The following is a 26,562-nucleotide window of genomic DNA, read 5'->3' on the forward strand; positions in this document are numbered from 1 at the left end:
GCTGGGATTTTATTGGACTCTTCATAATATATCGCAAATGAAACTAATCCAGGCGGTGAAGGAGATAACCATGATAATGACGACAGTGATCGTAATTATCCCGGTAAAATCAGCCAATAATAGAGCAGGATTCAGGTCAGCGATTAATGAAACTAGGACATTAAATGTTCAGACTTCCTTTGTTTTATTTTACTCCCTTCTGTCAAACATGAGGCTGAGGAATAAAAATCATTAACACATGCTGTGTTCTGGCGCCTCCAGGTGGTATAAAAATGTTACTGCGGTTGGAAAGGTTTTGTTTGTGCTGCCATTATGAAAAGATTTAAATATTTCCATTTAATCCAGATCAGGGAAGATTTGCCTCAAAGAAAGATATTGACCTGTGAACTGAAGCTTAAAGACATAGGGAAAACATATTTAAATGTCATATAATTCTGGCTTAAAAATGTATATAAATTTACTCTTTATCAGACCATATTGTCCCAAATTTTAGAACATTTCTATTTTAAAAAAATCTTGTCTTAAAATCTTTGTTTTTTTTTCATTATCTTATGCAGGCCAGTTAGTTATACGTCAGCCTGAACACCTAAATTCGGCCAATCATATATCAACGGTCATCTGTCAATCATATTTTTTCGGTCTTGATTCATATGTCGCAGCTAATATACGCAACGGTTGAAATAAGAAATCAGAATAATTTCCTTTCCCATTGAGCTCCGTCCCAGTGTTCACGGGGATGGACGTCTGTGTCTTCAGCAGGCGTAGAGCTAACAGAACTGGCAGCGTTGCGAGGCAAGGGCTCAAACATGTACGGCTGGAAGCCTTCTACACCAAACCAAGCTTCTGCCGCCCTGGCGTCCTCTTCCACAACATCTTCATCCCCGCTTTCCTCCTCTAAATAAAAAATGGATGATGGAGGAGACTCATCCACGACCGCCGACACTAAACTCTCCTACTCTTGCATGTTTCCTCCGTCCATAGCGTTCCTTGACAGTGTCGTTTCTAAGTCACCAATTTAGTGCTACTTGGTCCAAATGGAATTTCCCATTGGGAACCTATAGCACTAAGATGCTAAGTGGTTAGCAAGATGCTTCTGACAAACCGGCCACAATCAAACTTGCTTGCAAACCTCCCACCACAACAATCCCGCCCCCTTGATAAACGACCAATCATATTCACTTTATTCCCTCGTGTAAAGTCGGGAGAAATTCAGGAGAAATCGGAATGCAACGTTTGGAACAGTCACTTTCCTATGACTTGAAAAATTAAATTGCATCATCTCTGCATCATCTCTCTTTCATTCTGTTAAAAGGGAGTTTTTCCTCTCCACTGTCGCTAAAAGCATGCTTGGTGTGACATGGGAGCTGGCTCGGAGCTCGTCTGTCTGGCTGTGTGTTTCCTGGACGGAGCCGCCTGTGGAGCTGGTTGACAGTTGCCTTTTGTATCTATGCTTCTTTTTCTATGTCTGCTTCTGTCTCCTTGAACCCCAGTCGGCCTCAGCAGATGGCCGCTCACTCTGAGCCTGGTTCTGCTGGAGGTTTCTTCCTGATGATCTGGTTCATCTGGATCTATAAAGTGACCTGAGATGAAATGAGGTGAATTGGAGCTATAGAAATAAACTCAATTGAATTGTGTGTGTGTGAATGGTTGTTTGTCCTGTCTGTCTCTGTGTTTCCCTGCGATGGACTGAAGAACTGTCCAGTGGAACCCCCCAGTAGAGAGCTGGAGATAAACACCAGTAGCCCTCACCACCCCAGTAAGGATGAAGCGTGATGGGAAAATGGATGGATGGATTTTCAGACCATGTGGGGAACAAATATCTAGAATGAGTGGTTTGACATCCCAGCTTATACAGCCGCGTCAACCTCAAGACTAAAACCAGTCTATCATGTTAACCTAACAGCCTCAGCAGCCAAAAAACGAAAAGCACAACATAAGGAAAAGAAAATGCTTTTTATTTTCTTTTGTATTCAAAAAATGTCCACGTTTGTGTCACCATATTTTTCTACAATTTTTTTGCTGCTTTAAACACCAGAATTCCCTCATTGTGGGACAATAAAGGTATTTTCATATTCTATTCTATTCTATTCTATTCTATTCTATTCTATTCTATTCTATTCTATTCTATTCTATTCTATTCTATTCTATTCTATTCTATTCTATTCTATTCTATTCATTTAGCCAGCAGGGGGCGACATTGTAACTTTTGTAGGTTTGTTTCCAGTCGGGTGATTTACCGGTGCACCGTGATGAACTTCCGTTTCGGTGTTTCCAGCGCACGTGTGAGACCTAAACAGGAGGAAAAGCTGCTCGCGGTTTAATGTTCAGGTAATATTATAATTTAAAAGTTTCAGCAGAGCTTCAGTCTGACCAAACATGGCGGCTCTGACCTCCAGCCTCATTTCTGGAAGCTTTTGGTCTCTAAAACAGACCCTGTTTGTATCCCAGCAGGGAGAAGATTCATCTTCCTGTTTGGTTACAGATCAGAACTGTCTCTGTTTTTATCCTTTAACCTTAATCCTGTGTTTATCCTCTAAGTTAATTAACTGATTTTTTAGAATAAAAATAATAATTAAATAAATAAATATTATTTTTTTTTAATAAATAATAAGGCCTGGATGTGGGATTTATAAACAGTCAGAAAAGCCGATCAGAGCTGAAAATATCTTTACTTTCTCTCTGACTTCCTTCCTTCTGAATTCTCTTTGGTTCTTTTCTTTCCAGGGTCTAACTGATAAAACCCTGAAAAGGTAATTAACTTTTTATTCATATTTATTTATAATTATTTGGGACATTATTTAACTGAGGCCATCAGCAGTCTTCTTTTAGGACCGATTATTTTCTTTAATTTGAACCTAAATCATTTAATCTGTCTGGTTTCTGTTCTTCCCTGTTTGCTGAATAAAAACTCACTTGAATCAACCACCAGATTTTTAGAAATCACAAATTAATTTAGACTTTAGTTTCTCTGTTTTATTTATTTTGATGTTTGAAGCTGAAATATACTCCTTTCCATCAGACACTGATTTTATCTTCAGTCTGATGCACACATTAAAGGTTTGAGTTTAATTTGATTCAAACAATCATTAAGTTTAAAAACACAGAAATAAAACAAGTAGAGAAACAATTAAAAGACAATAGAGGCAGATCTGTCTGATTTTAGCTGTTTATTCATCCATGGCAGCTTCATCTGTTTACTATAAAAAGGTTTTCATGTTGTTTACCTTTAGATTTGTGTAACATTTGTTATCATTGTGTAATTTTTATTATGTAAACAGAGGAAGAACAAAATATTGGCAGCACCCGACCCGTCAGTGATCGGTTAGACTGATGTCTGATAATGGGCCTTAAAAAGAACCTCAATCAGTCTCAGGCTGGTTGAAAAGTGTGGAACCGGTTTAATGCGGTTGGTTTTTGAACTGGAAGCTGAAGATTCTTCTCAGGTTTTGAAATGTTGAAACTGTTGATTCTTCGCCTCAAGGTTTTCCTCTCCACCGGAATATTCTCAGTATTTTTGATTCTTCCTACTTTAAAACTCCCATCAGGCTCGTTCTACCTGAATTTGTAAACGCACATATAAAAAACGTTCGCTGTGTTTTTGCCACAATTGAGTTAAAAAAATTTATTTTGACTATTGCTAAAAAGTAAATTGATTTTTTTTTTTTTGTTTGCAGCAGGTTTAACAAACAGGAAATGATGCAGGAATAAACAGATTTTATCAGAGGAAAATAATGTTAATGTAATGTGCATCTGTTACCTGATTTTTAACAAACAAATAACATGAATTAATGTAAAATAGGGCTCATAATTACACACTAATTACTGCGTATTAAAACTGATATTTATGTCCCAGCAAGTTATAAAGATTATTAGAAACTAGGGTTGTCACGATACTAAACTTTACAACGCGATACGGATACTAAGTAAAATATTCGATACTTGATACCCTTTTCGATACCACAAGAATAAAAACAAAGACTCTAAAATTCAACAGAAATATTTTCATTACATAAAAAATACAAGAAATAAATAAAAAAACAATAAGAATAATATTTTGAGGTTGTATGCTGTGCACAATATTAAGCAAGCTTGATAAAAAAATTACAAAATTCAAATTAAGTGTTCCTTCCTTGGCTATGCTTTGCACACATAACAATGACGCTAGCCAAACCGGTTAAAAAACAAAAATAATTCTCAGCAGCTGCACCTCTTACAAAAAAAGTCTGAAAGTGCATTTTCCACTATTCTGCACTTTAGATGGCTGTATCGATACTTTTGAAAATGAGTATTGTATCCGGATACAACGTTTCAGTATCGATAAATTTTTTGAGTATCGATACTTTTGACAACCCTATTAGAAACAGAGTTTCGTAGCATGAAGTGCGAGAATTAAGGTGCTCAGCAGAAGCAGACATTGACAGCTTTTGCTGTAGGTGGAGAGGAAACGCCAGTGGTTCCGGGGATAAATCCTCTGATGGGCGGGGCTTTATGACGAAAATCTAACATCACGATGTATTTGGGCTATAATCGCGATATACGATATACATCACCATATGTTTAAATTACTTTCAAAAACAAGAGTGCAGAAAATTGCACTGATTTACTCAAACCTTTTGTTTTTAAATTTTAATTTATTTTAACCAGCTGAAAGCTATTCTGCCCCATGATGTCTTTGGGTGTCAGAATTAGACCTTTAATAAGATCCCAGCAACCAAACAGGAAGCAAAGCAAAAACACACAATAATAAATAAAATGCAAAATAAAAAGGGCTCCTTTGTACATAATCTAAAAATAAAAATGCAGAATGAAAAAAGAAACTGAGCTAAAATTAGAAAGCAAAAGTGGAAATACCGTCCAAAAGTTAAAGCATTATCATAGCATCTATTAGCATTGATCTTTACCTGCTTGGATTTTAAAGAAACACTAAAAGTTGGAAAATTGAGAATGTTAGAAAAACGTCTGTAAAACCTTTGATCCCATCACAGCTATTAGAGCATCTAAAAAACATTTCAATAAAGTCATAAATGCCGTCTGTGATTTCCCTCCATCTCTTCCTGTTTCTCTCATACGGGATCGCCTTTTCAAACGACGCCGTCGGCTTCACAGCTGATTGATTGAACGTTTTAATTGGTGGGCGGGGAGACGCTGACATGCAGAGTTTACACTGGATGGTGGAATAAATCTGTTCTGCTTCCTTTGCAGCCATGGTTTTTGCGGCACGTCTTAAAAATTAGCGCCTTTTGTTTGACGTCCTCGTCGTGAAATCCAAACCGCTGCGTTTATCGCTCAGCTGAATCACCTGCTGTCGCCATGTTTAGTTTGCAGGTTGCTGTAGAGCGTGTGAAAATAATCCTGTTTGGAGGAGGGGTTTATGATGCATTCAAAGTGCGTGGGAAAAATAAAATCAGTGAAATGGATGCAGACGGCTTAATGTCGCCATGCTTGTACTTGATGGTTGCGATGGAGTCATTTTACATGTTGTGTGGAAGGAAACATGAGATATGTCGAGTTTATTCGATATATCACTCAGCCCTAGTCATGTGGTCTCTGCTGATAAATATCATCCACTTTGTGCTTGACAGAGAGCAGGATGGATGGAAAAGAGAAGAAACAGAAGAAGCACCAGCAGAAGCACAGCGGACCGAAGGCAGAGAAGAAGAAAGCCAAGAAACAGGGAGGATCCGTGGAAGAAGATGAGCGTAAACGGAACCCCAAAGCGTTTGCGGTGCAGTCCGCCGTCCGCATGGCCAAGACCTTCCACAGGTTCGTCTCTCCCAATCCGAACATCCGTTTGCTTCAAATCCTCCTGGTTTGCTGAAGGTTTTGTTTTCCTGCAGAGCCCAGGACCTGAAAACCAAAAAACACCACATCCCTCTGGTGGACCGGACCCCCCTGGAACCGCCCCCGGTTGTGATTGTGGTTGTCGGACCCCCCAAGGTTGGGAAGAGCACCCTGATCCGCTGCCTGATTAAAAACTTCACCAGACAGAAGCTTGGAGACATCTGTGGACCCGTGACCATCGTGTCCGGTTAGCTCAGCCTCTGCTCCTCCTGCTCGCCGCCACTTTGGTTTTCTGCCAAAATGATATTTCGCAGTGTTTTTCTTTGTTCTTCTCACCCGTATTTCATTTATAATATAGAAATAATAAGAAACAGAGCAACTTACAGAACACAGCTGGTCAGAAATCATTATTTTACTTTTTCCAAAGATCTTCATAGTTTGCTTGTTGCAGCCTTTTTATAAAAGGTCTTTCCATGCTGGGAATTTCTTCTACAGCCTCCATCCACTTTTTAACTCTACGGGGTTAAATGTGTGTGTGACGGCCTTTTTTTACCGCTGCCAACAGAATTTTAAAGAGTAAAGATCCTTCTTCTGAATCTCTGCCCCCTTTAAATGACTAAAATATAATGTCAGTGTTGTTCTTGGGGGGTGAACTCCAAGATCTTATCTATTTCTTTGGCAACATTTTCCCAAAATTGGGACAAATTGCAGCACAGCCAGAAGATCTTTGCAGGAGGGGGAGAGCGGAGGAGGACAGAATGTGTGCTTTAAAGACAGTGCTTCCTTTTTTATCCTCTGGAGAAATAAAAAACCCAACTAAACTTTTCCAACTTAAATTTTCCAATTCCTAGAACTAGTAGTGGGAACCTGCGATTTACAGATAGTGTCCCACATGTCCTCACTTATGTCTTCACCCATTTGTCCCTAATGGGACAGCGTTGAGGTTTTCCTGTTAACTATTAATTCTTTATGCAGCGTTCACTTTCAGCCGGGAGAACTGGGCTTTCCCCTTTTAGTCCCGTACCTGAAGGTACATGCAAAAATCTCTCTGCAGAGTTTGGAAAACTAAAATGTATTTCTTCTAATTTTCCTTAAAATTCCTCTTACCGTTATTTGTCATCATAGATTGTGCATGATCTATGTTACCCATTTCTATTTGTTTCCACTTTGTCATGTAGTGTGAATTTCTCCAAACTATTATAGCTGCGCTGCATAGAAATAGTTTTTTTAAATGAGGTTGAAAGTGTTTAAATGTAATTCTGCTTTTAGCGACATTCCAAATAAGCCTAGAGATATTTTTTTTTCCCAATCTATGGATTGTTGCTCTTTATTGACGCTGGTAAAGCCTGAAGATGTCCAGGATTCCAGGCAGCACATTCATCCCGATAGCTTCAGATCAAAGTTTTTTGGGCTTCAGTTGTTTCTGTGTTTTTCTGCGTCGGTTCATTAATCAGTGACCCGATCCATGAAGCGTCTCCTCTAACCTCTTCTTCTGTGGTATAAACCTCAGTGTTTTGTCCCCTCAGGTAAAAAACGTCGGCTGACGTTCATGGAGTGCAGCAGCGACATAAACACCATGATCGATCTTGCTAAGGTGGCAGACCTGGTGAGTGTTTAATGTTCAAGGAAGCAGGAAACCGGTAAAAAATAGGAAAGTCCCTTTAAGGTCAAACACATCAAACGTAAAGTGGAGGATTTTAGAAAAGACCCGCCCTCTCCAAAAAGGCCTTAAAGGGGAACACTGTTTTTTTTTTCTTTTACATTGGGCCCTTGATTTTACGTTATTCCATCATGTTCTACTCACCCATATTAGTTTTGTGTCATTTGGAGCCGTCCTGAAGATATTCCGTTAGGTTATATCCAAGTAACGTCTTCCTTTGGGCAACGACTTGAAGGCACAAACTAAACTGATCAGAATTTATTCTTTATGGTACGCCAGCATTCAGAACATGTAGGCCAATCACTGTCCCCCAGATATCCGCCGTTATATTTTTTATATTTATATATTTTTTAAACAAAGCGGCGCGTGTATGACGTCATCCGCGCGCCGGACTGGAGTAGTGACAGGCAGCTGAGGCCACAGGCGGCTACGCTCTACCCCTTCTATTTGTTCAGCTAGCTAATCTTAATCGTTCAATTCCATCTGGAGAGCGAGATCATCTGTGGTAGTAGCTCTAGACATCTTCCAGGCATGTGAGTAAAACTAGCAGCAGTTCAGCGGACAGGATGAATGAACGGTAGCCCGCGCACGCAGTTCATCATACGGCCCTTATTGCACGGGAATCAGCCCTGTTCTGTTCGTTCCCCCTTACTTAAAACAACGGAAAGTAGTCAGAGTCAAAACAGACACTTTGGTTAAACAGAAACGTTATGAATAAACCTTAAGAAAGAACCAGACTTGTTATGGGAATAGTTGCAAACGCTCCTCACTCAGACATTGCGCGGCCTTTCAGGTGAAACAGAGTAAAAACTGCATAAATAGCATACCTATATCTATGAAATAAGAGAAATCAGAGTTTTCTGTCCACAGTCATTAAAATTAAGGGTCCTTCTGTGGATGTATGTAAACGTAGACATATCAATGCCCCCTCAGACTGAAGCACGGTGGTGGCAGCGTCATGTTGAGGAGGGCTGATGTATTTTTGTGTTAAATGAATCTGATTATTAGAACCGAAATGTTTTCTTGCGTGGCTGTCAGGAATAAAGCGGGTGTTCTCCTTCCTGCAGGTGTTGATGCTAATCGACGCCAGCTTCGGCTTTGAGATGGAGACGTTCGAGTTCCTCAACATCTGCCAGGTTCACGGCTTCCCTCGGATCATGGGGGTCCTGACCCACCTGGATTCCTTCAAGAACAACAAGTCTCTGCGGAAGACAAAGAAAAACCTCAAACACCGTTTCTGGACGGAGGTTTACCAGGTGAGACGACCGTGGTTCTGACGGCGGGCCGTGGTTCTTTTTTTTTATTTTTTATAGTAATATCCATCTGTATATTATATTCGGTACATATCCAGCTGTAAATTTAGTTCATAACACTAGTGATCTATATATTATATTCATTATTTATCATAGTATTCATCTCTATACTCATTCAGTAGAAAAACCCATGTCCTGTATTTATAGAACCATTATTTATCCTGCACTTCTGGTTAGACCTAAACTGCATTTTGTTACCTTGTACCTGTACCTGTGTAATGACAATAAAGTTGAATGCTGGTCTGGGTCTTTCAGGGAGCCAAGCTGTTCTACCTGTCTGGGATGGTGTACGGCGAGTACCAGACGCAGGAGGTGAAGAATCTGGGCCGCTTCATCTCCGTCATGAAGTTCCGTCCTCTGGTGTGGCAGACCTCTCATCCTTATGTGCTGGCTGACCGGTGAGCGGCCGCGCTGGAAACTCACCTCCCCAGTTTGTTGTTTAATCCACAGCTGTAGCACAAAGGACTCGGCTTCCTACCGTTGATCTTCTAACCAGAGAGAAGAACAAGTTGGTCATTCTTATTGGTCCAAATCATTGAATGTAACCCTAGAAAGCCTCTAAAATAATTGTAGTTGAAGCCATTGATTGACAGGTTTTCTGACCTTTACTGAATTCGATCTGATTGGTGGAAAAAATCGGTTTCATATCAAAGTATCGGCCGATAGACCAGCCAACCGATTCTTCGGTTTCCTTTCATAAACACGCTGTCAGTCTGAACATCTCATCTTAGCATAATAACTTCAGTAGAGCTCATCTCCATCTGATCTCCACCCATCTGGGTTCTTCCTCGTCTCCCAGCATTTCCTCACAGGAGGAACAGCTGGACCGACTGGCACCAGTCCGTTTGTGTCGCATCAACCTCATCGGTTAAAGCAGCAGTTATGTTCACCAATGCTCATTTTTCTATTTCATTGAGTTTTCTGTATTTTTTTCCAGTATGGAGGATTTAACTGACCCTGAGAAGATCCGGACGGATCCCAAATGTGACCGGACTGTGTCGCTGTACGGCTACCTGAGGGGGGCGCATCTGAAAAACAAAGGCCAGGTCCACATCCCAGGTACACGCAGTGGAGCCGTAGCTCTGGCTGTTCTGGTTCCTGATTGGACCGTTCTAAACGGACCGGCACCAGTGAACCATGCTGTGCTACTGCTGGCATCCCTTGAACAGCTGACTTGTATTTCAAACGTGTTTCCTCTTTAGGGTGGGTTGCTGATTGCATCCAGTCATTGATTGGATGCAGAACCCGTCCAGTTTTTGACTTAGAGAAGGTTGCAGAGACGCAGCAACCAGGATAATTCTATTCAGTCTATTTCTAGAGCTCCTATTGAGAGACTATTCAACAAGATCATCCAGTCAAATTGAATCAAAGTTTTCTATCTAAGGAAAATCAGCTGATTACATCGACTCATTGACTCTTCAGCAATCCCTCACACTAAGCATGCTTGTAGCGACAGTGGAGAGGAAAAACTCCCTTTTAACAGGAAGAAACCTCCAGCAGAACCAGGCTCAGTGTGAGCGGCCATCTGCTGAGGCCGACTGGGGTTCAACGAGACAGAAGCAGACATAGAAAAAGAAGCATAGATACAAAAGGCAACTGTAAAGGCGGCCCCGTCCAGGAAACACACAGCCAGGCAGATGAGCTCCGAGCCAGCTCCCATGTCAGAGGATGAAGAGAGCACATCCAGTTAGTCACATTCAGAGAAACAGGACTACACTGAAAAACAGGCCAAGCTCCAACATCTAGAAACAAAGGTGTTGATGGCAGCAGCACAGCTGATATTTCTCTCCAGGATGGAGTCACAGCCAAACAGGAACAGACCAGATGAAGCTACTATGAGAAAAAGCAGAATCTGTCCTTAAATTACAACCAAACAAATTTCCACAGTAACAGTTAAAAATCTTTCAATAAATCAAACACTACCGCCACACATCTGACCCAATAACCATTAAAACAACTATTTTCATTTATTTTAGACGGAACTATTCACAGAGTGGATTATATTAAACTGCACTTCCAATATTCACCACTGTTCAGCGTTATTTCCCTTTTTCCTCTGAGCACGGAGCAGCCAGCTTGCTTGGACTCGCAAGGAATCCTGGGAAAACCAAGGATAGCGAGGATACATCAGACCTGTCCTTCAAAACGGGCTAAAAGAAGGACGACCTTTAAGCTTTTTACTGCTACCTAAAGAGCTGGAGTTAGAAATTTGGAATTTTAATCTTGCTAAGTTAATAGGACTGAAAAAGAGTGATTCTGCGATTTGAAAATTACACTTTATTTAATTGTGATTTTGTTGCAGCCCTACTGAGCTGTGGACTCTGCAGCAATCCTTTCCACTGAGCATGCATGAAGTGGCAGTGGGGAGGAAAATCTCCCTTCTAACAGGAAACCTCCAGCAGAACCAGAACCTCCATGTCCTGCTCTGTCATTCAGAGCATCTCCTCCACACCTGGCAGGAAACCAGCATTTGCACTGAAATGTTAGCTTAGGTAGCAGCTTGCTCTGTTCCCACCAGTTTCTGATTCCTGGTTGATGGGACAGGTGTTGTGAATGAAACGGTGTCCAGCTTGAAAGAGCTCCTGTGTGTCTCTGAATGTGAGCATTGATGACTGAAAGACATCTTCTGCCTCCATTTATCTGTTTACTACAGTGTGTTGAATTCATGTTAATGTGGATTTAAAGACATTTTAATTAGTGGAAAAAACTGCAAGAGGGAATATAAAAAAAAGTTATCAACCAAAACTTTGGTGACCACCATGCGGTACCTCCGTGGACCCCTAGGGGTCACGGACCCGCTGTTGAACACATCTGTTTTAGGGAAGCAGAACCGTGTTGATGAGTCTGAATGTCTGTGTTCATCAGGTGTTGGAGACTTCCAGGTGAGTGACGTGAACTTCCTGCCCGACCCATGTCCGCTGCCAGACGCTCAGAAGAAGAGGGCTCTGAACCAGAAGGAGCGTCTGCTTTACGCCCCCATGGCTGGCGTTGGAGGACTGGTTTATGACAAGGACGCCGTCTACATCGACCTGCCGGCCGGCCACGTCAACCAGCTGCAGGTACGGAGCGTTTCCACGGCTTGCCTACATGAGGCAGAGCGGCCTCTCACAGTGTTCCTCAATGTGTTGAAGGAGGAGCTGCGTCCCACCACCGAGCTGGTGCAGTCTCTGATCGACACGCACGCCACCCTGGACACCAAGATGGCCGCCAGTAAGGTGTCTTTGTTCAGTGGCTCGGCCACTCTGGATTCCGCAGGCATCAGCCAAGAGGCCAGGTCAGTTCTGATGCAGAAGGTGGAGCTCCACCTGTGTGGCGCCTCGGGAGATGATCCAGCCTGTGTTTGTTTGCAGGGAGGAGCAGGGCTTCCAGGAGGAAACGGTCTGGGATCCAAACACCCAAAGAGAGCGAAGGAAGGTGGTCTTCACTGAGGATGAGGACGACGACAGCGGCGGCAGTGACAGCGAGGACGACGACAGCGACGGCAGTGACCAGGCTGATGATGAAGACGAAGAGGAGCATCCGCAGGCGGCAGCAGACTGTAAAGAGAAGTCAGCAGGTGGCGCTCCACCGCAGAAGAAGCAGAAGGTGGAGGCAGAGGCGCTGAGGACAGGAAGCTCAGCCGAGATGCCAGCTTTTGCAGACAGCGAAGACGACCTGGAGATGAGCGAGGAGGAAGAGGAGGCGGGGTCACCTGGTGACTCTGGGCACAGTTCTGAAGATGAGGAGGAGGAGGAAGAAGAGGAGGAGAGTGAGGATAAAGGTGGTGCAGCTGTAGACCTGGAGAAGCAGGAGTCTGACGAAGAGGAGGAGGAAGAGCAGGGTATTTTCTTTTTCTTTATTGAATTAACTGATTTTTTTATCTTTTTTTATTTAAGTTTTTGCTTTGAGGCTTTAAAGAGACTTATTTACCTTTGAAGCGTAAAGATTTGGGATAAAAAAAGACAATTAAAAACAATGTTTTTCCTTTTTTGGAATGTCTATGACCTGGATGAGTGAGAATGTTTGGGACATTCTCCGGGTTTGTCTGCAGGAGGAGCTGATGACTTTAATCTGTCCGTTTTCATCCTCAGGGGCTCTTAGATGGAAGGAGGGCCTGCAGCAGAGGGCAGCCGAGGCGTTCCTACGGCAACAGGAAGCTGCTCCAAACCTCAGGAAGCTGGTCTATGGTTCAGGTATGCAGAAAGGTGGATGCACTGAAGCAGAGCCGGTTGCCTTAGCAACAAAGAACAGCTGCATTTGAACCATCTGAAGGATATTTCAAACCCAAGTTTGGTTCTTGTAGTTGTGGAGGCGAAGGAGGAGGAGGAGGATGAGGAGGAGGAGCTGGGCGGGCTGTTCAGAGTCAGCCGGCCTCAGAAAAGCAAAAAGGTCCAGGCCAACGCCCTGGACTGTTCCCGGTTCCAGCCCGACGCAGGACGCGACTGGGACGGCGAAGAGGTGAAGCTCCGCCCACTTCCACGGTCCTCTGGCTTCCTGATTGATCGGGGCTCTAATGAGAGGTTCTGTTTCAGATGCTGGACTCCATCAGGGATTGTTTCGTCACAGGGAAGTGGGAGGAAGGCCAGGATGCAGAAACTCTGCTGAAACAAGACGGTGAGTCCAGATTCTAGAGCAGCAACGTTTTATAGATCCATGGATCATCAGAAAAACGCATCACTGTTCCTCACTCAGTCAACCCTGATTCCAACAAATTAATCACCTTTCCTAAAAACGCCGCTTCATGGCGTCCCGATGGAGCGGGTCACTTCCTGTCTGTGGCCCGTTCTGGACCCGGTTCAGATCGACCAGGATAAAATCTGTTCTACAACCATCACCATGCTGATGAGAAGATGCTGAGTTTTAGGCGCCATCTTTGTTTTTCTCCATAGTTTCCTTTCCTGCCACTAAATTACTGTAACGATCATAAAAAGACGTCTTTCCTCTCTTTAGAGGAGCTGTATGGTGACTTTGAAGATCTGGAAACAGGAGAAGTCCACGTCAGCCACCCTGAGGTACGACATGCAGCGCAGCGATGTTTGGCTGAGCAGAGCTTTTAAAGAGGTGGTTCTGCTTCCTTTCAGAGGACAGTTAGAACTTGGATCCATGAAGGTCGATGTGTCATCCCTGCTGATCCGTTCACGTCTCTGATCAACTGTTTAATCTGCAGAATACAGAGAATCAGGCTGATGATGATGATGATGATGAAGAAGAGGAAGAGATCCAGGTGAAGGTGGATGATGAAGAGGCTCAGAAGAACAAACGTTTGGAGAAGAAGCGTCGGCTAAAGGAGCGCTTTGACGCCGAGTACGACGACGGCGGCGATGCTACGTACTTTGATGACCTGAAGGAGGAGATGCAGAAGCAGGCGGAGGTACAGGAAGTGCAGCAGTTGGAGCGTCTCCCAGCAGACGGCTCCCAGTTTCTGATGCCCCTCTGTCTCTCCTCTCGCTGCTCAGCTGAACAGGGCGGCGTTCGAGGACATGGATGACGAGAGCAGAGTTCAGTACGAAGGCTTCCGGCCGGGAATGTACGTCCGAGTGGAGATCTGCTCTTTGCCCTGCGAGTTTGTCACGAACTTTGACCCTCATTACCCCGTCATCCTGGGTGGACTGGGCTCCAGCGAAGGAAACGTGGGATACCTTCAGGTACGTCCATTAGAACATCCACTGACGTCTTTACTTCAGCATTGTTTCACGCATCCGTTGGGTTTATGTGATCGGATCCTGCAGGCAGATTCTCACATTATTGACACAGAAACTGGGCCTTAAAGATCAATAATCCGATTGGTGGATAAACTGGTGTCTAATATTTAGTTTCAAAACTAAGATCCATCAATTTCCATAACCGATAATAATGTGCATCGTTAGTTATTATAACAGCTGTGAAAGACAGCAGGAAATGCAAAGACAGTTTGGAGCCTGGATGCCATAAAGCAGGGCTAACCGATAAAAAGTCAGAATAAAGAAAATCATCAACCAGTAAAGGTCCGGAGACATTTTTAATTATAATCTGTTAGTTTAAACAGAATTAAACACTGAAATAAAAAGCAGTTTTTTATGTATCCATGTTATACATTGAACTTTTAACTAAAGATTTAATTTTTCCACTAGAGAACAACAATAGTTCAGTTTAGTATATAGAAAATTCCTGATTCCCATATTTTCTCAAACACCTGAACTGAGCGTTTATTATTTTTCTTTCTTTTTTCTGTCTTAATGTTGGCAGTGGGCTTTATGCTGCCCTGCAAGGCTTTAAACCTGGTTTGAATGGAGACTAAGCCGTTCTAAAGCTCATATCAAGGAGCTCATTATGAGCCTGGATCCATATTTATTTTTGATTCTGTTCATGGAGGAGAATCCTGCTTCACAGCAGCAGGTTGAGCCAAACATCCTCTAAATGTTCAGGGTCATCTTTGAGCACCATTTCACTTTTCTTTCACCAGTTCACCACAGTTCTTCCAGCAGTCCACACTTTCTCTGCTCTCTTTTTCTCATCATCTTCTCCTTCTTTCCCATCGCCCGGCTTACTGCAGGTTTGCCTGCTGTGTCTAAAAGTAGCAGCAGCAGCAACCCAGACTGAAAAAATCCACATCCGGCTGTTTCTTGGTCATAAGGAAATTATTTGTTGTTGTCTGGGTAACAAGCGGCTAAAAAAGCGTCATGATTATGACATGAAAATCAGCAGACACACTGAGCGAGAAACCTAACCCAAACTTATCTTTTAAAATCATCACTTTTTTTTAAATCTAATCTTACATTAAAGTTATTACTGGAATAAATCAGAAAAATAGAATAATATGGGGTAAATTTTGATCCTTTGTTGTTTCAAATAAAAACAAACCTTTTTGTAAACAGAAATAAACTTTGAGAATTACATTATTTATGTTTTTTAGAGTGAGTTCTGCAGATTTAGCTTTTTTCAAATTGCATCTTGTTTTCACTTCCCGCCCAATCCAAACAACAACAAGATAGTTCTTTCTAACGTTCAGCAGACCAATAGAAACGCGTCTTTGCTCCTCAGCTCAGAAAACATCCCGCCCCCCCAGGAGGGAAGAACGGGATCTGGGAAAACCATTGAACTCAATCTGATTAATAGAAAATTCAGGCATAGGGGGAAAAAAAATATTTAAAAACTAAAAAATAAAGGGGAAAAATAAGAGAAAAATATTATTATTTTTATTAAAAAAGATAAAGGAAACTTTCAATTTCTTTTAATTTTCCATTTACAAAACGTGTCCATCAATAATTGAGCAAAATTCACTCCATATAGCACTGTACTTGATGTGATATTTGGTTTAGGCGGCTTTATTAACATATCCCACCGTATTTTTCCACCCATGTTGAATACGAGGGGCGCTTAGTAAGTAATGCCCCTGACCCACTTCGAGGTGTTTGATCTAGCTGACATTTATTATGTTTCATTATTTATATCTCTATATATTAGGTGGTGAATTACGGCTCTGGTCTGATTGTGGTTTCTGATTGACAGGAGTCTGAACTGAGCCTGTTGAGCGTCGAGCAGCGATCCACACACCACAGGAGGCTTTAGGTACATGAAAGTTACTTCTGGTGATGATGCTGCATCATGTGACCTTACAAAAACCAGATCACTGCTCGACAATCAATAGGCTCCATTTCAGACGTGACTCAGTTCAGACTCCTGTCAATCAGAAACTACAATCAGTCCAGAGCCGTAATTTAACACCTAATATATAGAGATAGAAATAATGAAACATGATAAATGTCAGCTAGATCAAACACCTGGAAGTGGGTCAGGGGCATTACTTACTGAACAGCCCTCGTATTTTATTACCGTATTTTCACGACCATAAGGCGCACCATACTAAAAGGCGCAGTCTCAGTTATGTGTCCCATTTCTGTATTTAACACACACATAAGGCGCACCGGACTATAGGGCGCATTTTTTATATACAGGTACATGTCCTCTACTACCTTTAAATACCTCTACTGCGTATTTTAAAAATACAGCGGGCCCAAAACTGAGTATGACTGTGCTTTATTCATGTATTTATTACAAAGTATTATTCAAACCCATCAAAGTCATCATCCTCTGTTTCTGAATTAAACAGCTGCGCTAAATCAGACATGCCAATTTCCCCTTCTTCGCTGTCAGAGTCACTTTCCGTGCAGCGCAGCTCCCCAGAAATAATGCCGGCTTTTGCGAAAGCTTGAACAACAGAGCCAGCAGACACGTTAGTCCAAGCATCTACAATCCATCCGCAAACGGTGGCGTAACTTGCCCGGCGCTGCCTTCCACTTATCCTGAAACTGTGGTCTCCGTCTGTCATCCATCGCTCCCACGCCGCTCGCAGCCTTACTTTGAACGGCCTCTTCACACTGATGTGGAGCAGTTGAAGTTCCTTTGTCAGACCCCCCGGGATAACGGCGAGCACAGCGTTCATTTGATTCACCTTTTTTTTTTCACATCGGCTGTGAGATGGGCACGCAGCGATGGTGATGCGTGGAAAAAAGCACCTGGTCTCCTCACATACACCTGCCTTTCATCATCTCCAGCCTTTTTCATTTGCGTTAATGTCATCAGAGCGCTGTGTCTGTCTCGCTGTCAGCTCCCAGATCAGCTTCTCTGATTGGTTGATGCGGCGCGTCCAGCAGCAAAACTTAAATTTTTCCATCTTGAGCAGCAGCAGCGCGTTGGCGGTGCGTCAGATGCTTAAACGCTCCCGACGTGCTGCACCTGCAGCTCAAAACGCGCTCGGGACCTTTTGCTGCGCCTATACGCGCATCAACCATTGACTTTGCATGTAAACTCGCTGCTTCTGCTGCACCTGCTGGGTCCGGTTCACACCGATGTCGAGCGGTTGAACAGCGAGCACAGCGTTAATTTGTTTCCCCGTGTTTTTCACATCAGCTGTGAGATGGGCACGCATGGAGTCACAGATTAACAGCGATGGTGATGAGTGGAAAAAAAACACCTGGTCTCCTTACATTCAGCCACTCTTTCATCATCTCCTCAGGTGGTGGAGACTTTTGAGACCACCTGAGGTGGTCTCAAAAGTCGCAGTTACAACACACATAAGGCGCACCGCACCAAAGGGCGCACCGCACATTTTGAGGGGAAAAAAAGACGTTTAAGTGCGCCATATAGTCGTGAAAATACGGTAACTATATTTCCCTTCTGTCTCCTATTTCTGTTTTATTTCCAGTGTTTCCTCTTTCTGTGTTCCTGCCTCTAACCTTGAATTAAATTCCTGCTGATAGTTTCTCCTCTTTCTGTCCTGCTCTGAAAAAGGCCTCAGGTGTAAAACCCCGTGATGATCAGGATTTATTCCCTTTGATCATTGTAACCATGAATTGCAGCGTTCCTGCCGTTAACGACCTGCTGGTGTGTTTTTTAGATGCGGCTGAAGAAACACCGATGGTACAACCGCATCCTGAAGACGAAGGATCCCCTCATCTTCTCCCTCGGCTGGCGTCGCTTCCAGACCATCCCCCTGTATCACATCGAGGATCACAACGGCCGCCACCGCCTGCTCAAGTACACGCCGCAGCACATGCACTGCGGCGCCTCCATCTGGGGTGAGGCTGATGTAATACGAACTTCTCAGACTGTTCCTTCAGCGTTCGCTGGATGGACGGTTAGGAGTCTATCCAGGGTAGGAAAGGAGCTAGGGGCTGCTGAGGCTAATCTGAAGTAGGGCTGAAACAATTGATCAGATTAATCGATTTCTGAAATAGTTTGCGAAGATTTTCAGTCATCCTGGTCAAATTCATTCCGAAAAAGTTAACGGAAGTTTTCAGGACTCTCACTGGGGTCTAACTGGTTCAGTAAATAAAACGAGATCAGTTTGACCCCAAACCGTTGATAGCTTTCCTTTTTTCTTGACGTTTGCTTCATTATTGTTAAAATGCTAATTAGTTTAAGCATAAAGATTTAACTCATTAAAGCTTAAAGGTCGTGGCCCGTTGTGTTAAATAAAACTGAATGGAATTCTTGGTCAGCAGGTCAGTTTAAATTTAACTCTGATGCCAGCTGATTGCCTGTAGAAATCTGGAGTCCGGAGCAGAAGCCATGTTTTTAAATTCCCACTTTCTCTGATGTTTTGTGGTGCCATGTCCTCTGCTGCTGGTCGTCCACCATGTTTCCTCAGGTCCAAGGTCAACGCAGCCTCCAGCAGGAGCTCTAGATGCTTCCTGCTGAGCAGAAAGGATCAAGGTTTCCCTGTTCTTAAACGGCCATGAGTAGATCCCTATTGGCATGGAAATGCTTTTAGACCTCCAGGAGGAGCCGAGGGAAATTTCCCTGTTTTACCTGATTTACTGATCCAATATTGTTCAACGTCCAAACCAGCTTTAATGAAATGTTCTTCTCTGTTTGTCCTCTCCAAGGTCCGATCACCCCACAGGGTTCAGGTTTCCTGGCTGTGCAGTCGGTGGCAGGAATGAAAGTAAGCAGTAATCCTCTGAGATTCAACTAGAAACTAACCTCTGGGATTAAATTAGAAACTAACCTCTGGGATTAAACTAGAAACTAACCTCTGAGATTCAACTAGAAACTAACCTCTGGGATTAAATTAGAAACTAACCTCTGGGATTAAACTAGAAACTAACCTCTGAGATTAAACTAGAAACTAACCTCTGGGATCAAACTAGAAACTAAACCTCTGAGGTTTAAACTAGAAACTAAACCTCTGAGGATTAAAATAGAAACTAAACCTCTGAGGATTAAACTAAAACTAAACCTCTGAGGATTAAACTAAAACTAAACCTCTGAGGATTAAACTAAAACTAAACCTCTGAGGATTAAACTAGAAACTAAACCTCTGGAGATTAAACTAGAAACTAAACCTCTGAGGATTAAACTAGAAACTAAACCTCTGAGGATTAAACTAGAAACTAAACCACTGAGGATTAAACTAGAAACTAAACCACTGAGGTTTAAACTAGAAACTAAACCTCTGAGGTTTAAACTAGAAACTAAACCTCTGAGGATTAAACTAGAAACTAAACCTCTGGAGATTAAACTAGAAACTAAACCACTGAGGATTAAACTAGAAACTAAACCACTGAGGATTAAACTAGAAACTAACCTCTGGGATCAAACTAGAAACTAAACCTCTGAGGTTTAAACTAGAAACTAAACCTCTGAGGTTTAAACTAGAAACTAAACCTCTGAGGATTAAAATAGAAACTAAACCTCTGAGGATTAAACTAAAACTAAACCTCTGAGGATTAAACTAAAACTAAACCTCTGAGGATTAAACTAAAACTAAACCTCTGAGGATTAAACTAGAAACTAAACCTCTGGAGATTAAACTAGAAACTAAACCTCTGAGGATTAAACTAGAAACTAAACCTCTGAGGATTAAACTAGAAACTAAACCACTGAGGATTAAACTAGAAACTAAACCACTGAGGTTTAAACTAGAAACTAAACCTCTGAGGTTTAAACTAGAAACTAAACCTCTGAGGATTAAACTAGAAACTAAACCTCTGGAGATTAAACTAGAAACTAAACCACTGAGGATTAAACTAGAAACTAAACCACTGAGGATTAAACTAGAAACTAAACCTCTGGAGATTAAACTAGAAACTAAACCTCTGGAGATTAAACTAGAAACTAAACCTCTGAGGATTAAACTAGAAACTAAACCTCTGGAGATTAAACTAGAAACTAAACCTCTGAGGATTAAACTAGAAACTAAACCTCTGGAGATTAAACTAGAAACTAAACCTCTGAGGATTAAACTAGAAACTAAACCTCTGGAGATTAAACTAGCAACTCGTCCAGATCTTCTGTAACTTTCCAGGGTTTAACCAGTCAGAGTTCTATTATCTGGTCTTCATGGTCTGTCCGTCTTCTCTCTGCAGTCCAGCTTCCGTATCGCGGCCACTGGAGTGGTTCTGGATCTGGATAAGTCGGTGACCATAGTGAAGAAGCTGAAGCTGATCGGATATCCCTTCAAGATCTTTAAGAACACCTGCTTCGTTAAGGTGGGGGACGTGCCGCTTCCTCCCAGACGGCGGCTCTGCAGGCGGCTGCTCAGTGTCTAAGGTTCTGATTGTGTTCCTCAGGGGATGTTCAACACGGTTCTGGAGGTGGCCAAGTTTGAGGGGGCCTCTGTGAGGACGGTGTCGGGCATCAGGGGTCAGATCAAGAAGGCTCTGTCTTCCCCAGCGGGAGCCTTCAGAGCCACGTTTGAGGACCGGCTGCTCATGAGCGGTTAGTTTTTTCCTGCATGTTCCCCGTCAGCATCTTCAGAATCCTGGAGGAGGAGAGTGAACGTCAACTCGTTTTGGTTTTGCAGACATCGTGTTCCTTCGCTCCTGGTACCCGGTGTCGGTTCCTCAGCTCTACAACCCAGTCACCTCCCTGCTGCTGCCTGCTGGTGAGAAGGACAGCTGGTCAGGCATGAGAACCCTGGGAGAGCTCAAACACGACCTGGGCATCCGGAACAAACCCAACCCAGACTCTCTGTACAAGGTAGCACCCACTGAACCTGCAGACACCTCACCTTCCACACAGGAGGAAACATGAGTCCTAAGATCAAACCTTCAGGGATCGGATCCCTGAGCCGCATTAGGATAACCTCCATCACGCCGGCTGATCCAAACCTCCAGTCTGAGTCTGGATTATAGGAACGATTTCCTCTGGCTGGTGAATGGGACAAGCAGATTTAACAGCTAGATATTCATCACTGATGTCTGCAAAGCAATGTCTCGGTCCGACATGAATATTTGAAATCAGTCTGTTAGCCAAAAAAATCAATTTGGGCCTGAATCTGAAACCTGTGATCTGAACAAGCGATAGAAAGAGCAGCTTCTGGAACACGTTGGTCAGTAGTTAAAGGACCGGTTGTTCTCATTCCTGTTGGTGTTAACCTGTTTGGGTTATATCACGTGACGAAGCCTCTTCCAGTATAAAATAAGCAGGGCTTGAAGGTTTTCATGATCAAGCTGCAGCCAAGATGGCAGTGAGGGCAGGGAATAGCGGCTTGGAAACGTTAGCAACACTTGGCGGAGGCAACGTTTGTGAATCCTGGAGGAACCGTCTTAACCGACAAAGACTTAAAAAATAATGGGGCTAGAGATGGATGGAAGAAGTTGGCCGTGACACTCGGTAGCTTTCCTGTACAACCAATACCCAGTTTTAGTCCGTGAGGCGGACACTCTGTCTACTTTTAAAGCTGGGCATACACTCTGCGATATTTCCAATCGTTGCGCACAGCTACACCTCAAACTGTACAACAATCCACAGGGTTTAAAAGTTCGCAGCTCATGATGTTTGTTCTCACACTGTGCGACCCGAAGCTCTGATGCGAGCTTACGTCGGCCGACTGAATTTCAAATTTGTTTGATTTTCTCCTGACCTTAAGATTCCTAAAGGGTGGTCGTTAGAGGCTGATCGTCCCTCGGTACCCCCCTGTACACTACACCACACAGGAAGAGGTTGAAACTCGGACCGATATAATAATTCTCACACGACTGGAAAATCGACCCGAAAAGAGCAAAATATCGTACAGTGTATGTCCAGCTTAAGGCAAGGCTTAAAACTTCCCCCTCTGATAAAGCTTATAGTTACCGTATTTTCACGACCATAAGGCACACCGTACTAAAAGGCGCAGTCTCAGTTATGTGTTCCATTACTGTATCTAACACACACATAAGGCGCACCGGACTATAGGGCGCGGGTTTTATATACAGGTACATGTCCTCTACTACGTTTAAATACCTCTACTGCGTATTTATAAATATAGCAGGAGCAAAACTGAGTATGATTGTGCTTTATTCATGTATTTATTACAAAGTATTAATCAAACCCATCAAAGTCATCATCCTCTGTTTCTGAATTAAACAGCTGCGCTAAATCAGACATGCCAGTTTCCCCTTCTTCGCTGTCAGTCACTTTCCGTGCAGCGCGGCTCCTCAGAAATAATGCCGGCTTTTGCGAAAGCTTGAACAACAGAGCCAACAGACACTTTAGTCCAAGCATCTACAATCCATCCGCAAACGGTGGCGTAACTTGCCCGGCGCTGCCTTCCACTTTTCGTGAAACTGTGGTCTCTGTCTGTCATCCATCGCTCCCACGCCGCTGGCAGCCTTACTTTGAACGGCCGCTTCATACCGATGTCGAGCGGTTGAAGCTCCTTTGTCAGACCCCCCGGGATAACGGCGAGCACAGCGTTCATTTGTTTCACCTTGTTTTTCACATCGGCTGTGAGATGGGCACGCAGCGATGGTGATGCGTGGAAAAAACCACCTGGTCTCCTCACATACACCTCCCTCAGCCACGCTTTCATCATCTCCTCATCCATCCAGCCTTTTTTATTTGCCTTAATAACGTCTCCAGCTGGAAAAGTCTCTTTAGCCAAAGTCTTTCTTTTAAAAATCTCCATAGGCAGCAGTTTCTGTCCATTTGCGTGGCAGCCAAGCACAACAGTAAACGGCGCCTTTTCATACCCCGTTGTGTGTATCGCTACCGTGCTGGTCCCCTTCTTCTCCACCGTGTGATTCACCGGGATGTCGAAAGTGAGCGGCACCTCGTCCATGTTGGCTGGATGCGTTTGTCAGCGATGTGTTTGCTGCAGTTGGAGTGAAAGCTCGACAGCTTTTCATTATAATCCGCCGGACGTTGCTGAGCAACTGTAGTCCTGGTCCGGATGGAAAAATTGCACTTATAGGCATGTCTCTTTGCCATTTTCAGGGTTGTTATGACAACAATGTTCTGCATAAAGCACATACCTGTTCTTTTTTACACAATCCACGCCCACACTTCCCACTTTAACGTTCTCATGATGGTCTCAACAACGTCCGCAGTAACACTTCTCCCTTTAACACATAGGGCGCGCCGCACATTTTATATGCGCCTTATAGTCATGAAAATACGGTAAGAACAGAGTGATGTGTGCTTAGTCGCTGGATAAGTAGAGACATAGGTGTATGTAAAACGAGAACAGCCCAATCCGGCAGGGTTAGAATCTCAGTCCAGATAGACGTTTCTCCTTGGCTATATACCTTTTTTTTTTTATACCTCATCCAAAACACTTAGTTTATCTTGCGCTATTTCCTCCATTTGTGCTGCTATAGGCTTGGACTGCTGGAGGACATAGGGACCCCTATTTCATCGTTCTGCTTCATTCTTTCTCTATTCTCCCACTCTGCAGAATCTGTTAGTTCAATCTCTAACGTTCTGCTCTCTCTGCTTTTTTCTCATAGTAGCTTCATCTGGTCTGTTCCTGTTTGGCTGTGACTCCATCCTGGAGAGAAATATCAGCTGTGCTGCTGCCATCAACACATTTGTTTCTAGATGTTGGCGAATCGGCCTGTTTTTCAGTGTAGTCCTGTTTCTCTGACTGTGACTAACTGGATGTTCTCTCTTCATCCTCTGACATGGGAGCTGGCTCGGAGCTCGTCTGCCTGGCTGTGTGTTTCCTGGACGGGGCCGCCTGTGGAGCTGGTTGACGGCTGCCTTTTGTATCTATGCTTCTTTTTCTATGCCTGCTTCTGTCTCCTTGAACCCCAGTCGGCCTCAGCAGATGGCCGCTCACACTGAGCCTGGTTCTGCTGGAGGTTTCTTCCTGTTCAAAAGGAGTTTTTCTTCTCCACTGTCGCTACAAGCATGCTTAGTGTGAGGGATTGACATGTGAATTGCAGCTATAGAAATAAACTGAATAGAATTGACCAATAAACACTTATTCCAGATATTTGTAACTGTATTGTTGCTGTAATGCGTCTCGTTTCAGCCGATAGTCCGAGCAAAGAGGCACTTCAACCCGCTTCACATCCCCAAGGAGCTGCAGAAGGCGCTCCCCTTCAAGAGCAAGCCCAAACAGCAGCAGCCCAAAGGGAAGACGCCCAGAGACCTGCAGAGGCCCAGCGTGATCAGGGAGCCCCAGGAGAGGAAGGTAAGCCTGGTCCCAGTCTTTCTCACAAAGACCAGCACCTCCTGGCTGCCTGTGGAGGAAACGGGCGTGTTATACAGAAATCAACCAAATCCTGATCACATTGGCTCTTCTAGAGTTAAATCTAGTTACAGTGGAGCTATAAAGAGGGACATCTAGGCTGCTGCTCCTGAAGATGTTCAGATATTTACCCATTCAGATGTAAAAAGTAGCTTTTTTGTGGTAGCTTACGCCACCTGCTGGGATGAATGGATAACTGAATCTGACAATAATCCACATATAGCGTCGGATGAAGTGTATGTATGGGGTGAGCTTTGCTCCATTATTTTTACAAGAAAAGAACATGTTATTAAATAGAAAGCAGAAAAAATTTACAAATGTTTTAAATAGAAATGTATATATATATATATATTGAAATTGAATAAAAAAGTAAACATGCTGTAAAAAAAATTTTTTTTAAAGGAAAATTTGAAAAAAAAAAAAGTTTTGTAAAACTTGTGAAAACCTTTGTAAAGTTTCGTATCTGGATGGAAATTTTTTTTTCATATCTTACAAAATATGCTCTTTGCTGCAACAATAATGGAGTAAATTTCACTCCATACAGAGCTCAGAATTTTCAGCAGGGATTTTTCAATCATCAGTTCATCTAAAAGCATTTTATTGAGATCTGATCTTTGTTCTGGTGTCGGAAGCTGACAGTTTCCTTCCGCTCCCATAGGTGGCAGCACTGCTTCAAGCTCTGAGCACGGTTCACAATCACAAGAGGAAGAAGGCCCATACGGCGCAGCACGCCAAACACAAAGAGTTCCTGCAGCAGAAGGAGAAGGAAGAGGAGGCCAAGCTGAAGAGGCAGAGGGAGGCGAAGAAGAAACTGTACCGAGTGATGGGTCAGATGGACCAGAAGAAGCAGCGGTCCAGCCTGAAGGGGGCAGCAAAGGACGACTAGTGACCTGGAACCAGACTCGTCTGTGGAGACTCTGTAGACCTGCAGCAGGAAGTTCAGCAGCTCTGACCGCTGGGATTTAATCCCTGCTGACATAATCTGACAGTTGCAGATTATCGTCTCTGCTTTGATTCATGTAGTAAAGAAAGTTCTTCTTTTTTGGAGGATTATGGTGCGCCGTTCTGCACCAACTTTGGACGTCTTGACATCTTGAGCCTGAACTTCGGTGCCGTTATGGAAGCAGGTCGACTTGTTCTGCCTCTACTGCAGGTCTGGACTAGGAGAGGAAGCTAGCAGGGCAGAATGTCGCAGACGGCATCCATCAACGCCTCAGGTCCTACTGTGGGAGTCATACCGGCTCTGAGTGAGCCAATCAGTGAGCGGGGTTGAGATAAGAGCTGTGTAGAGGTCAGAGGTCATCGGTTCTGTTAGCAGATCAGTAGAGAAACCGAGCCTCTTTATCTGAGCTGATTAAAGCTGCTCCACTGACCCACAGAGAGAAAATAGGAGATATTATCTGGAAAATGGGATTAAATTCCTGTTCTGGTTGGGAATGGATGGGACTGATCAAAGGTTCCAGTTCATCCAGAAAGACTCACAGCTCTGAACTCTGCCATGTTTGGTTCCCTCTTAACAGTTAAACTGATTTTACAGGAACTTCCTCATCATAGAAATGTATCACCAATATGAACCTAATAAAATGTTCCCACCCTATGGTTGATAATCAGCTCTCCCACCTTCAGCCAGTTCGGACGCTCTTTGCAGAACATCTCAGCTCCACCAGGTTGGATGGAACACGCATGAGCAGCGTTTCCTGATGTTCAGTCTACACACTAGCAGGGGTGGATTTAGGAAATGTGGGGCCCTAGGCAAAGACAGGCAGGGGCCCCTCTGAATGGAGAACACATAAAGCAGACCCATTCTACAGATAGAGAAATGTTAATAGAATAGACATCCATCATCTGTTCTAGGTTGTGTCCCTCTCTTCTTGTCCCTTTTCTTGTTG

General features: G+C 43.4%; 1 protein-coding gene across 1 annotated transcript; it reads left to right on the forward strand.

The window, feature by feature from the left end:
* The first annotated feature begins 2,212 nt into the window (after window positions 1–2,212).
* Window positions 2,213–26,280, forward strand: bms1 (BMS1 ribosome biogenesis factor). Its single transcript, XM_038303943.1, has 24 exons — window positions 2,213–2,328; window positions 2,725–2,750; window positions 5,583–5,763; window positions 5,838–6,028; window positions 7,308–7,387; window positions 8,509–8,697; window positions 9,010–9,152; window positions 9,692–9,813; window positions 11,620–11,813; window positions 11,886–12,028; window positions 12,105–12,574; window positions 12,825–12,926; window positions 13,037–13,191; window positions 13,266–13,347; window positions 13,684–13,745; window positions 13,901–14,104; window positions 14,190–14,378; window positions 18,110–18,290; window positions 19,101–19,159; window positions 20,583–20,705; window positions 20,787–20,934; window positions 21,020–21,195; window positions 24,455–24,616; window positions 25,332–26,280. Exons 3-24 carry the CDS (start codon window positions 5,591–5,593, stop codon window positions 25,557–25,559), a joined length of 3,576 nt encoding a protein of 1,191 aa, XP_038159871.1. The 5' UTR covers window positions 2,213–2,328; window positions 2,725–2,750; window positions 5,583–5,590; the 3' UTR covers window positions 25,560–26,280.
* The last annotated feature ends 282 nt before the right edge of the window (window positions 26,281–26,562 follow it).

The sequence above is a fragment of the Cyprinodon tularosa genome, unplaced genomic scaffold (assembly GCF_016077235.1).
Source record: "Cyprinodon tularosa strain WSP-4 unplaced genomic scaffold, ASM1607723v1 ctg521, whole genome shotgun sequence".
Classification (NCBI taxonomy): Eukaryota; Metazoa; Chordata; class Actinopteri; order Cyprinodontiformes; family Cyprinodontidae; genus Cyprinodon; species Cyprinodon tularosa.